This window comes from Rhinatrema bivittatum, chromosome 1 (genome assembly GCF_901001135.1).
Source record: "Rhinatrema bivittatum chromosome 1, aRhiBiv1.1, whole genome shotgun sequence".
Classification (NCBI taxonomy): domain Eukaryota; kingdom Metazoa; phylum Chordata; class Amphibia; order Gymnophiona; family Rhinatrematidae; genus Rhinatrema; species Rhinatrema bivittatum.
The window spans coordinates 363,714,791-363,728,641 of NC_042615.1; the positions used below are offsets into that span (position 1 = coordinate 363,714,791).

A 13,851-nucleotide genomic window follows, 5' to 3' on the forward strand; every position below is an offset into this window, starting at 1 on the left:
ACCGGGCGGTACTCCGCACTCACCCTAAATTTTTACCTAAGGTAGTTTCTGAGTTTCATATTAATCAATCCATCATACTACCTATCTTTTTTCCCAGGCCCCACTCCAACTCCGGGGAACAGACTCTGCATACCCTAGACTGCAAACGAGCTCTAGCTTTTTATCTAGACCGTACAGTTGCTCACAGGAAGAGCACTCAATTATTTGTCTCTTTCCATCCTAACAAGTTAGGACATCCTGTGGGTAAGCAGGCTCTTTCCTCCTGGTTGGCGGACTGCATTTCTTTTTGCTATCAGCAAGCTGGCATTCCTTTTCAAGACCGTGTGAAAGCACACTCTGTGAGGGCCATGGCGACGTCAGTGGCACACCTTCGATCGGTGCCGCTTCCTGACATCTGCAAGGCTGCAACCTGGAGTTCTCTCCATACCTTTGCAGCCCACTATTGTTTGGACAAAGCTGGAAGACAGGACTCTATCTTCGGCCAATCTGTCTTGCGTAACCTTTTTCCAACGTGATGTACCAACACCCTTCCACCTTCCCGGTAGGGTGCGGATGCCCTTTACCAAATTCCACCCCAGTTATTGTGCCTGTTGCACGTCATTGGGTGCATTTGATGCAAGTCAGGACATCCTCAGCTCGGTACTCACCCATTTGTGAGGACAACCATCCTGCTTGTCCTGTGAGAAAGCAAATGTTGCTTACCTGATGTAACAGGTGTTCTCACAGGACAGCAGGATGTTAGTCTTCACGAAACCCGCCCGCCACCCCGCGGTGTTGGGTTCGTTTTGTTTTTACTTTTTAGGCACTGCCTGTAGCTTTGAAAATCAGACTGAAGGGAGACCCCTGCTGGCTGCAGGGTCAGTGCCTTGCTGGGCATGCCCAGTAGGGGCCAGTCAAAGTTCTGTTTAAACTTTGACAGAAGTTTTCCGTGGTGGGCTCCATCCTCGATGTCACCCATTTGTGAGGACTAACATCCTGCTGTCCTGTGAGAACACCTGTTACATCAGGTAAGCAACATTTGCTATCCTAACTTTTCTCTAGGGTGTACATGTTTTTCCATTTGTTCTCTGTCTTACAAGCCTACCTTTGCCCTTCCTTCTTTCAGAGACATAACTTGAAAAATGTTTTGACACCTCACATTTTCTCTTTATCTTTTGTCCCAGTTATGCTTTTGCTGTCCTTGTTACTTTCTCCACCTTATTGCTCGAATTGCGTATCTAAACTGGTGTCTGTGGAGATCTATGCATGGGCTGTCAACTGTGCGCGCTGGTAGTATAGTTTAAATCAAGTTAGATATCAAGCAGATCTCTGCTGCTCCGCATTGGCATATTTTTTTTTCCTCTTAAGCTTTTCTGTGGAGTTTCATAGACTGTAGCTGTGTGCCTTCCCCAGAAAGGCAGGCGTTAATTTTGGCCGGCACAGGGAAAGTGTACATAAAAGCAGAAAAAACAGCTTTTCTGTACACCCTCCGACTTAATATCATAGCAATATTAAGTCATAGGCCCCAAAATTAAAAAAAAAAAAAAAAATCTGCCTGCGGCCCGCGGGTTGGAAGACGGATGCTCAATTTTGCCAGTGTCCATTTTCCGAACCCATGGCTGTCAGCGGGTTCGAGAACCAATGTTGGTAAAATTGAGCGTTAGCTGTCAAACCCGCTGACAGTGCCGCTTCTGTCAAAAAGTAGGTGCTAGGGTCGCGCTAGTGTCCCTAGCGCCTTATTTGCATATTTTTATTTACTGAATCGCACGCCCAGGAGAACGGGCGCTTGCCGGCCCTCCCACACGTCTTATTGTATCGGCCTGATAATGATTTGGAGGAAGGTGGAACGTTAAGCAAACATGGGTTAAAGTGGGAGGGAGCAATAACAGTTGCTTTGGGAATCCTATTGTATATTCTAATGTATTTGAAAATAATCTTTTATACAAATTTTTTTGCCTTTGGTCAATTTTATTTCAGAAATAAAAATGATATATATTCAGAGAAAATTTGATTAACTTTACAATTTATTCCAGATTCTGATGATGATGATCTGAAGACTGATGGAAAACAGAAATTATCAAATAAGTTTGGTGAGATTTCTCTGCCTTCTGTTTTCATATTGGGGATGGGGAAGAATGTAGTGGAGGGGTTATGATGTCTTCTGAAGAGTGGTTTAAATTCTGCTTTGTCGTTTTATGTTTAAAAGCAGATGTTTTCTGAAATTTGAAAAAAGAACATGATGGCAGTTAGACCAAAGACTCATTAAATCTATTTTCACTTCCTGTTGTAATATTGTAGATCCTACGTAATCTCCAACTTTTTTACTTCCCCACTGCTAAAGATCCTCTGTACCTGTTTTCTTGAATTAGATACTTTTTTGCCACCTCCATACATTTTTCTGTGGAAAAATATTTTCTTATTTCTGCATATGTACTTTTTATTCACCTACCATCAGCCCGTCAACAATTTATCTGCTAAAAAAGGGAAAAAATAGTTGCATCTTGTGCATTATCGATCATATTTGAGATATGTAGAGGAGATAAGAATATTTACGTCTTTAAGTCTTATCTCATAGGGCAGAGGTGGCCAATTCCAATCCTCGAGTCACAAACAGGTTTGCTTTTGAAGATATCCAAAATGAATATGCATAAGACAGATTTGCATATACTACCTCCATTATGTGCTAAAATCTCATGTATATTCATTTTGAATATCCACAAACATACCTGGCTTTCAGGTTTTTGAGTACCAGAGTCAGCCACCACCCCTGTTATGGTGCTTATTTTAAAATATATTCTGCAGCTTCCAAGAGAGAGCTCTGTCCAGTGCAGAGTACAAGTTTACATTAATAAAATCAAGTAATAAACATAAAATCAATATAAAACAAAAACAGACAAAATAACCACAATAAACTGAATAGTTGTACAATATAAAACAGGGCTAAATTGCTGTCTCCATCTAGATACCACTTTAAAAAAAGATTCTTAAGCTGCTTTTAAAGGCCTTCAGATCCTGCTCATCCCTCAAAGCTGTTGCAAGGAATTCCCCAATACTGAATAGAGAAAAAGTGCCCTTGAATGAGTCTGAATAAATTGGTAATCTCTTGTGCTAGGTAGCTGCAGGAGCCATGCTCCAGTTGATCTCTAAAGTTCATGAGGGAATATACAATTCATCTCTCTGACTGAGCAATGAGCAGAGTTCAACACCTTGTGCAAACTTACCAGCAATCTAAACTTATAACTCCATTTAACTGGAAGCCAGTGCAGTTCATATAAAGTAGGAGTAATATGATCATATCATTTCAAAGCCTTTAGGAGGAAAGCAGTGGCATGCTGGACTAATTGTAGTACGTGCATGAGCTTATCCATTAATAGATTGCTACTATAGTCAAACTGCCCTAAAACCAGTGTCTGCAGCACAGTTCTAAATAGATCAGCAGACAAAAAGGACTTCAACGATTTTACTAACTTCAATCTATAAAAAGACCGTTTTGCTAGAAGACAAATATGTGGCTTTAGCAATAAATAAGAATCAAATAATTCAGACTACACACCTTAGTTAAGATGGACAGCTGAGTACCACCTCATACCTACATATACACAATTTTGGCACTTAAAGGGTTATTTCTCACCCAAAATATTCTTGTTTTTTGGATATTTAGGGACAGGATAGCCAGTCAATAATCTGTGTCATACAGACATTAAACAGATTTTGAGGAAGCTCATCACACCTAGTACAGGTGAGGTAATTATATTAAAAATTCTTCACATCCATTGCCCAGAGTATGCCCCAACCAGAAGATTTAAAAGGACAGAAAAGAGCCCAGAACCCTGAATAACTCCTGAAGTCAATCTGTGCCAGGAAGAAAATGAGATCTTATTTAGCACGCTGAGCTCAACCCCAGAAGAGTAAATTGAAACCAACTCAGCACTACCCTTGGCTGACTTATTAAATTGTATTAAAATACCCTCCCTATCATGATCCGAGTTGCAGGACATTGTATCAAGTAGTGAAAGAAGTTATAGATCTGTATTGTGGGCTTTTCTAAAGCCATATTGTGGGGTGGCCAGCTCCAGTTCTCAAGAGCCACAAATAGGCCAGGTTAAGAACATAAGAAATTGCCATGCTGGGGTCAGACCGTGTCCATCAAGCCCAGCATCCTGTTTCCAACAGAGGCCAAAACCAGGCCACAAGAACTTGGCAATTACCCAAACACTAAGAACCCATGCTACTGATGCAGTTAATAGCAGTGGCTATTGCCTAAGTAAAATTGATTAATAGCCATTAATGGACTTCTCCTCCAAGAACTTATCCAAACCTTTTTTGAACCCAGCTACACTAACTGCACTAACCTCATCCTCTGGCAACAAATTCCAGAGCTTTATTGTGCGTTGAATGAAAAAGAATTTTCTCTGATTAGTCTTAAATGTGCTACTTGCTAACTTCATGGAATGCCCCCTAGTCCTTCTATTATTCGAAAGTGTAAATAACCGAGTCACATCTACTTGTTCAAGACCTCTCATGATCTTAAAGACCTCTAACATATCTCCCCTCAGCCTTCTCTTCTCCAAGTTGAACAGCCCTAACCTCTTCAGCCTTTCCTCATAGGGGAGCTGTTCCATCCCCTTTATCATTTTGGTTGCCCTTCTCTGTACCTTCTCCATCGCAACTATATCTTTTTTGAGATGCGGCGACCAGAATTGTACACAGTATTCAAGGTGCGGTCTCACCATGGAGCGATAAAGAGGCATTATGACATTTTCCGTTCTATTAGCCATTCCCTTCCTAATAATTCCTAACATTCTATTTGCTTTTTTGACTGCTGCAGCACACTGAGCCGACGATTTTAAAGTATTATCCACTAAGGTGCCTAGATCCTTTTCCTGGGTGGTAGCTCCTAATATGGAACCTAACATCGTTATAACTACAGCAAACATAAGAACATAAGAAATTGCCATGCTAGGTCAGACCAAGGGTCCATCAAGTCCAGCATCCTGTTTCCAACAGAGGCCAAAACCAGGCCACAAGAACCTGGCAATTACCCAAACACTAAGAAGATCCCATGCTACTGATGCAATTAATAGCAGTGGATATTCCCTAAGTAAAATTGATTAACAGCCATTAATGGACTTCTCCTCCAAGAACTTATCCAAACCTTTTTTGAACCCAGCTACACTGACTGCACTAACCACATCCTCTGGCAACAAATTCCAGAGCTTTATTGTGCGTTGAGTGAAAAAGAATTTTCTCCGATTAGTCTTATGTTCTTATGTTCCCTTGGGTAAATCCATGTTGACTGTGTCCCATTAAATCATGTCTTTCTATATGCTCTACGATTTTGATCTTGAGAATAGTTTCCACTATTTTTCCCGGCACTGAAGTCAGGCTCACTGGTCTATAGTTACCCGGATCACCCCTGGAGCCTTTTTTAAATATTGGGGTTACATTGGCCACCCTCCAGTCTTCAGGTACAATGGATGATTTTAATGATAGGTTACAAATTTCAACTAATAGATCAGAAATTTCATTTTTTAGTTCCTTCAGAACCCTAGGATGCATACTATCCGGTCCAGGTGATTTGCTACTCTTTAGTTTGTCAATCTGGCCTACTACATCTTTCAAGTTCACAGTGATTTGGTTCAGTTCGTCTGACTCATCACCCCTGAAAACCATCTCCAGAACTGGTATCTCCCCAACATCCTCATTAGTAAACACGGAGGCAAAGAATTCATTTAGTCTTTCTGCAATGGCCTTATCTTCCCTATGAGCCCCTTTAACACCTCTGTCATCTAATGGTCCAACCGACTCCCTCACAGGTTTCTTGCTTTGGATATATTTTAAAAAGTTTTTTTATTATGAGTTTTTGCCTCTATGGCCAACTTCATTTCAAATTCTCTCTTCGCCTGTCTTATCAATGTTTTACACTTACCTTGACAATGCTTATGTTTTATCCTATTTTCTTCAGATGGATCCTTCTTCCAATTTTTGAAGTATTTTTTTTGGCTAAAATAGCCTCTTTCACCTCACCTTTTAACCATGACGGTAATCGTTTTGCCTTCCTTCCACCTTTCTTAATGTGCGGAATACATATGGACTGCGCCTCTAGGATTGTATTTTTAAACAATGTCCAAGCCTGTTGAACACTTTTTTAACCTTTGCAGCTGCACCTTTCAGGTTTTTTTTTTTTTAACTATTTTCCTTTTATCAAAGTTTCCCTTTTTAAATTTTAGTGTTAAAGCTGCAGATTTACTTATTGTCCCCCTTCCAGTTATTAGTTTAAATTTGATCATGTTATGATCACTGTTGCCAAGTGGCCCCACCACCGTTACTTCTCTCACCAAATCTTGCGTTCCACTAAGAATTACATCTAAAATAGCTCCCTCTCTTGTTGGTTCCTGAACCAATTGCTCCATGAAGCAATCATTTATTACATCCAGGAACTTTGTCTCTAGCAAGTCCTGATGTTACATTTACCCAGTCAATATTGGGGTAATAGAAATCTCCCATTATTATTGCACTGCCAAATTGGTTTGCTTCCCTGATTTCTCTTAGCATTTCATCATCTGTCTGACCATTTTGTCCAGGTGGACGTAGTATACTCCTATCACTATACTCTTACTCAACACACATGGGATTTCTACCCATATAGATTCTACTGAGCATTTACTCTCTTGTATGATCTTTATCCTGTTGGACTCTATACCCTCCTGGCCATAAAGTGCCACATCCCCATCAAGTTGATCCTCCCTATCATTGCGATATAATTTGTACCCTGATATAGCACTGTCCCATTGGTTATCCTCCTTCCACCAAGTCTCTGTGATGCCAATTATGTCAATCTCATCATTTGCTGCTGTACACTCTAACTCTCCCATCTTACTTCTTAGACTTCTGGCATTGGCATACAGACATTTCAAAGTGTGGTTTTTGCTTGTTTTAACCAACCTGCTTTTCAGTTGTTTGGGATAATTCGGAAATCATTAGCTTTGGTGATTTTTTACATGTAGGCATATGAACTATGTTTGCTTTTAATGGAACCTCTCTGTTGGGATGCCCTAAGTCTCCTGTTTCATTAGTATCCTTCAAGGATACATTTCTCCGAACCATGCACTGCGGAGTGACTGTCGGCTTTCCCCCTTGTTCTAGTTTAAAAGCTGCTCGATCTCCTTTTTGAAAGTTAATGCCAGCAGCTTGGTTCCACTCTGGTTAAGGTGGAGCCCATCCTTTCGGAAAAGTCTCCCCTTTCCTCAAAAGTTTCCCCAGTTCCTTACAAAGCTGAATCCCTCTTCCCTGCACTATTGTCTCATCCACGCATTGAAACTCTGGAGCTCTGCCTGCCTCTGGGGACCTGCACGTGGAACAGGAAGCATTTCAGAGAATGCCACCCTGGAGGTTCTGGATTTCAGCTTCCTACCTAAAATCCTAAATTTTGCTTCCAGAACCTCCCACATTTTTCTATGTCGTTGGTGCCCACATGTACCACGACAGCCGGCTCCTCCCCAGCACTGTCTATAATCCTATCTAGGTGACGCGTGAGGTCTGCCACCTTCGTACCAGGTAGGAAAGTTACCAGGCGGTCCTCACGTCCACCAGCCACCCTGCTATCTACATTTCTAATAATCGAATCACCAACTATGATGGCCGGCCTAACCTTTCCCCCCTGGGAAGTAGCCCTGGGTGATTTGTCCTCAGTGCGAGAGGACAATACATCACCTGGAGAGCAGGTCCTTGCTACAGGATCACTTCCTGCTACACCAGGGAGATGTTCTCCTACTGGGAGACCTTTCTGATCCAAGGCAGCACTGGGGCTGCCAGAATGGATTTGGGACTTGGCTACTATGTCCCTGAAGGTCTCGTCAATGTACCTCTCTGTCTCCCTCAGCTCCTCCATATCTACAATATGCATGAGAGATTTGCATAAAGTGGAGTCAGTTAATGCAATATCTTACATATTCATTCTGGATATCCTGTAAACCAGGCCTGTTTGTGGCTCATCATCAAGGATTGTCAAATAGATTAATCTGTCGCTGTAAACTCTTAGTATTTTTGTCAGCATTGGCAAATTGGAGATAGGTATGTAATTGGAAATTCTGAGGAGGAGGGGGGGATATTATAATCTTTGTGAATTGGTCTAATGGTAAATTGTTTTAACCAACTGGGCACCTGTCCCTCCTCCAGGGAAGTATTAATCTTTTTTATAATGTTGTTGGAATGTTTCCGCATCTGTCTCCATCTGATGAAGTCACCCATGTGTGTGTGAGGCTGAACATCTTACTGTCCTAGGAGAATATCTGTTACAGGTAAGCAACTCTACTTTATTCTCTTCTGCAAGAAGACTGTCAGAGTTGTAGGATCATTCCTGTAGGGAAGAAGTCCTCTCTGGTTCTGACAAAAGGATCTTTATTTTGAATACTATTGTTCTTACAGTGGAATCTCTGTTCCACCTGAGACAATTTCACTACCAGTATCCAGATAAAATGACCCCTTCAGTACCCGGAAGATCTTCAGTTCCTGGATGTATGTTGGTCTTGCCTATAGTAATTACAAATCGTGAATCCCTTCAGAAGATCAGATCATTTAGTTGCTTTGTTTACTGGCTAGAAGGAAGGAGAGTTTGTGCCTAAGGTGACCATAGTCTGCTGGATTTAGAAGACAAACTCATCCTGTATCTTGATGGAGTATAGAGCTCTTGATAAATTACAGGCTTTGGATGAGCTAACATTTCATTTGACAAGGGTGCGAATGTCTGGGTGGAGCACCATCTGATCCCTTCAGTGGTGATCTGAAGGGTGTTTACCTGGTCATCTTTGCTTTCCTTTCCTTCTCTGAGTATTGTCAGTTAGATCTACAGGCCAAAGAGGATGCTATTTTTGGCACAATCATTCTGATGGTAGCTTTAGCTAGGTCCCAGCTGAAATAGAGGGCTGCTTGAGTACACCCCATGTATTTGGTCTGCTAGAACAATAAGGAAATTAACATTTTGGTCTTAAGCTGCTAATTTTCTTTCCTTGATTCCTACTGGACTAATCCATGAACCCACTCTTTTTAAGCCTGGCTGCTTACCTAACAGTCTCAGCTATCACATTGTATTTTCATGGTTTTTGCAGCTTGAGATATACCATATTTTTCGCTCCATAAGACGCACTTTTTTTCCCCCAAAAGTGGGGGGAAAATGTATGTGCGTCTTATAGAGCGAATATAAAAAAAAAAAAAAACTAAAAATCTAACAAACCCACTCCCCACCCTCCTGACTCCCCCCAAGACCTGCCGACTTAATTTACTACAACCCCCCACCCTCCTGACCCCCCCAAGACCTGCCAAACGTCCCTGGTGGTCCAGTGGGGGTCCAGGAGCGATCTCCTGGGTTTGGGCCGTCGGCTGCCAGTAATCAAAATGGCACCGATGGTCCTTTGCCCTCACTATGTCACTGGGACCGACCAATGGCAGCGATAGTCCCTGTGACATAGTAAGGGCAAAGGGCCGTCGGCTGCCAGTAATCAAAATGGCGCCGACGGCCTTTGCCCTCACTATGTCACTGGGACCGACCGCTGCTATTGGTCGGTCTCAGTGACATAGTGAGGGCAAAGGGCCGTCGGCGCCATTTTGTTTACTGGCAGCCGACGGCCGAAGCAGAGGAGATCGTTCCCGGACCGCTCCTGGACCCCCACTGGACCACCAGGGATGTTTGGCAGGTCTTGGGGGGGTCAGGAGGGTGGGGGGTTGTAGTAAATTAAGTCATCAGGTCTTGGGGGGGTCAGGAGGGTGGGGGGTTGTAGTAAATTAAGTCGGCAGGTCTTGGAGGTGGGTCAGGAGGGTGGGGGTTGTTAATTAATTTAAAGGGTTGGGATGGGGGTTTTTTTTTTGGGGGGGAGGGGTTCCCAGAGAAAGAGAAAAATTTTCTGATCTGGGGAGTGGACCGAAATGGCCCTCCCCAGACCCGAAAACAAAATGGGGAGAAAAAAAAAAGCTATGCACTCCCCTAATTTGTTCCATAAGACGCCCAGACGCAGAGCCGGTTTAGCACAAATTTTTTTTTTTTTTAATTTTCCCCCTCTGAAGCCTAGGTGCGTCTTATGGTCAGGTGCGTCTTTTATGGAGCAAAAAATACGGTAGTTGTTAAAACATGTTATGTTGGGGAAGTGCGGCCTAAGCCTGACATCTCCGCGCTGACTGGAGGTTTCTGTAGCCCTGCCCACCAGTGTCATCTGAGGGCTGCTGGGAGCCATAAGAGGCCAGTGCTTGCAGCGTGCTGCCACCTGCATGCCTAAGCCAATGGGGCATGCCTCTTGTTGCCAATTCGGAGTTTTGTAGTTTTTCCAGGTAGTCCTACTGTTGAGATGGATAAGAAGCAGAAAGGTTTTGGTTGTTTGCTACCACTTGCATCGTCAGCTACCCTCTCTTCTGTCCAAACAACGTTAGACTCCTTTATGTTCCTGGTAAATCAGTGTCAAGAGAAACTTGAGGCTTCTGCCCCTACTCCCAGTGACTCTTCAATCTCACTTAGCCCTGATGATCTCATTCCTCCGCAGGCAGTTTCCTCAAACTTTATGGGAACTAGGTCCGGGTTGGAAAGAGCTAACTTTGCTTTGCCCTCCCCCATACCAAGTGGGTAGCTCCCTTTCTTACGTGAGTTCAGAGTTTCTTGTTGAGTACAGTTTTGGTTGCTTGTTTTTAATCAAGTTTTAATCAAGGTCTTTGCTAGTCTGTCCACAGTTGCTTTTGAAGAGAATACTGGCTGGCTGGGGTCACTGCAGGAGTTATGTATATTGTGGTGTCAGCTTGCTCCATCTTCATCTGCTGGCAGGGGAGCATAAACCCACTGGTCCTGAGTCCATCTGTCTACGCTAAGGATAACAAAATTATCAGGTAAGTAATTCCTCCAATGTATGTTTCTCTTGCATTTCTCCCATCTTCCAGGACAGCACTGCTGTGCTGCCTTCAATTCACACCACTGATAACAGAAGCACCTCACAGTCTGTGCTATAAGTAATAACTTTTGCCCACATAGAAAGGCTCCCCCGCCCCCCCCCCTCCCCCGAGTGCAATCAACTAGAAGGGACACGAGGCCGTGCAGTCTGCTCCAGCTATATACATTTATTTTTGTGTGCCCTTGGAGAACAAGTCTTTTCAAAGAAAAGGATTACTCTAACATTGTTTGCTTTTTTGACCGCGCAGCACACTAAACCGCCGATTTTAAATTTATTGTCCTCTATGATGCCCAGATCTTTTTCCTGGGTGATAACTCCTAACATGAAACCTAATATCATGTAACTACAGCATGGGTTATTTTTTCCTATATAAATCATCTTGCAGTTGTCCACATTATTTATTTATTTATTTTATTTATTTATTTAGGGTTTTTATATACCGACTTTCTTGATATATATATGTCAAATCAAGTCTGTTTCCATATAACACAACTATCGCCGGGGGGGGCGTTACATTAAACAATAAACATAGTATTGAACAGAGAACGTGTATCGTTACATTAAACAATCAATAAGGTCGTTATATTAAATTTCATCTGCCGTTTGGATGCCCAGTCTTTTAGTATTGCAAGGTTCTCCTGCAGTTTATAACTATCTACTGAATAGTTTTGTGTCATCTGCAAATTTGATCACCTCACATGTTTCCCTTTCCAGATAAATATATTAAAAAAGCACCAATCCAAGTACAGATCCCTGATGCATTCCCTATTTTCCCCTCTGGTGAGAAAACTGACCTTTTAATCCTTCTGTTTCCTGTCTTTTAACCAGTTTGCAATCCACAAAAGTATGTGGTCTTCACTCACATGACTTTTTAGTTTTCTTGGAAGCTTCTCATGGGGGACTTCATCTAATGCCTTCTGAGAATCTAATACACTACATCTCCTGGCTCATCTTTATCCACATGTTTATTAACCCCTTCAAAAAAATGTAGCAGATTTGTGAGCAAGACTTCCCTTGGGTAAATCCATACTGGCCTTGTCCCATTAAACCGTGTCTATATGTATGTTCTGTGATTTTGTTCTTTAGAATAGTTTCTACGATTTTTCCCAGCACTAAAGTCAAGCTCCCTGGTCTATAATTTCCCGGATCACCCCTGGAGCCCTTTTTAAATATCGGGTTACACTGCCCATCTTCCAGACTTCAAGTATAGTGAATGATTTTTAATGATAAGTTGCAAATTACTAGTTCTAGATATGAAATTTCATTTTTTAGTTCTTTCAGAACTCTGGGGTGTATACCATCTGCTCCAGGTGATTTGCTACTGTTTAGTTTGTCAGTCTGGCCTATTACATCTTCCAGATTCACCGTGATTTGGTTAGGTTCAACTGAATCTTCACTCTTGAAAACAGTCTGTGGAACCAGTATTTCCCCAACATCGTCATTTCGTAAACACAAAAGCAAAGAATTAATTTAGTTTTTCCATGATGGCCTTATCTTCTCTAAGTGTGCCCCTTTAACCCCCTGATCATCTAACGGTCCAACCAACTCCCTCATAGGTTTCCTGCTTTGGTTATATTTTTAAAAAGTTATCAGTTTTTACCTGTCTTTATCAATGTTTTACATTTTTTTTGTTGTAATATTTTTATTAATAAGATTCATAACAAAGCCATCAGACAGTCAGAAACATGTCATCAAAGAGAAACAGTATACAATATGTCAGTAAGATATACTCTGTATGCTAGGCATCAAGAAAAATAAAAAAAAACACAACGGAACAATAACCAACAGGTTAATGAGGACTCCTTGAAGGAAAACCAGAAATCACAAATAGAGTAAGAAGGGTATGGAGAAAGAGAAAGGAAAAGAGAAATAGATAAAGCAGAGCATCCAAACTAGCGGCTCCTATAGTGACAATGTAAAGATGTCATGTTCCAGGTAGGATTAAGTAGCGTAATTGTCAAGGGGTTTCCACATTGAGTCCCATTTGGCTAGTCAATTATATTTAATGGCCATTGCTCTCTCGTATTTGCTATATAAACAGACCGTATTCCACCACAAGGACTCTGAGAGGAAGTCACTCCTCTTCCAATTAGAGGTGATATTATGTAAAGCTACAAGGAGGAGGAAATCAAGTAATCGCCTGTGTGGGGGCGATAGTTCAAGTTCAGGGTGGGCACCTTTTAATATTATCAAGACATATGAAATTGGTATGCGTAATGTAAGTAGGGATGATATCTTAGTCCAGATTTGTAGCCAAAATTCAAAAATCATCGGGCATGAAAAAAGCATATGTTCTAGGGTGGCCTTCTCACTTTTACATGACCAGCATTGATGAGAGGTGAGAAGTTTAGCTCTATGAAGTTTCCAAGGGGTCCAGAGGGCCCTGTGCAGGATAAAGAAAGAGGTCTGGGACAAACTAGTAGATACAGAGATACGCATAGAGGAAGACCAGACATGAGTCCAGACTTTATCAGGAGGTTTTATCCATAAGGACCACACTTGTTGTAGGATCGAGGCTGGAGAAGGTGTAGAGAAACTTCTAATCAGCTTATATAGTTTAGATGCAAGATGCCCTCAAGTTCCCACTTCCTCAAAAAAGGAAACCAGGTAAGCTGGCTGGTCAAGCTTCAAGTTTAGTAAGCTCAAGTCCTTAAGTGCTTCCCGGAGCTGCAGCCAAGCGTAAAATTGAGTGGGGGGGAGGTGGAAAAGGGATCATAGGGAGGAGAAAGGAAGTATGGTGTCTTTAAAAACAATAGAAGATAGAAACCAAATCCCTTTGGCTTGCCATATAGGCCAGTGTATAGGATGACCGTCTATTCGAATCTTATTGGTGTTCCAGATAGGGAGTAAGCTAGAGTTCGACCAAGTGGGTTTGTCTCGAGGGCATAAAGTATCAAACTCCTTCAGCGCTTTATGCAGAGAAATCAGTATTCTATTCTGCGTG

The 13,851-nt window shown here is 42.0% G+C and overlaps 1 protein-coding gene across 4 annotated transcripts in view; it reads left to right on the forward strand.

The window, feature by feature from the left end:
• Positions 1-13,851, forward strand: part of CENPC (centromere protein C) — a 526,811-nt gene that overhangs the window by 303,641 nt on the left and 209,319 nt on the right. For all 4 annotated transcript variants that reach the window (XR_003856588.1, XM_029600831.1, XM_029600842.1 and 1 more), the window contains exon 5: positions 2,013-2,069. Coding sequence is in view for 3 of the 4 variants with exons in the window: in XM_029600831.1 (XP_029456691.1) it covers positions 2,013-2,069 (57 nt within the window). In the remaining variant the exon portion in view is untranslated. The remainder of the gene's footprint in view (positions 1-2,012; positions 2,070-13,851) is intronic.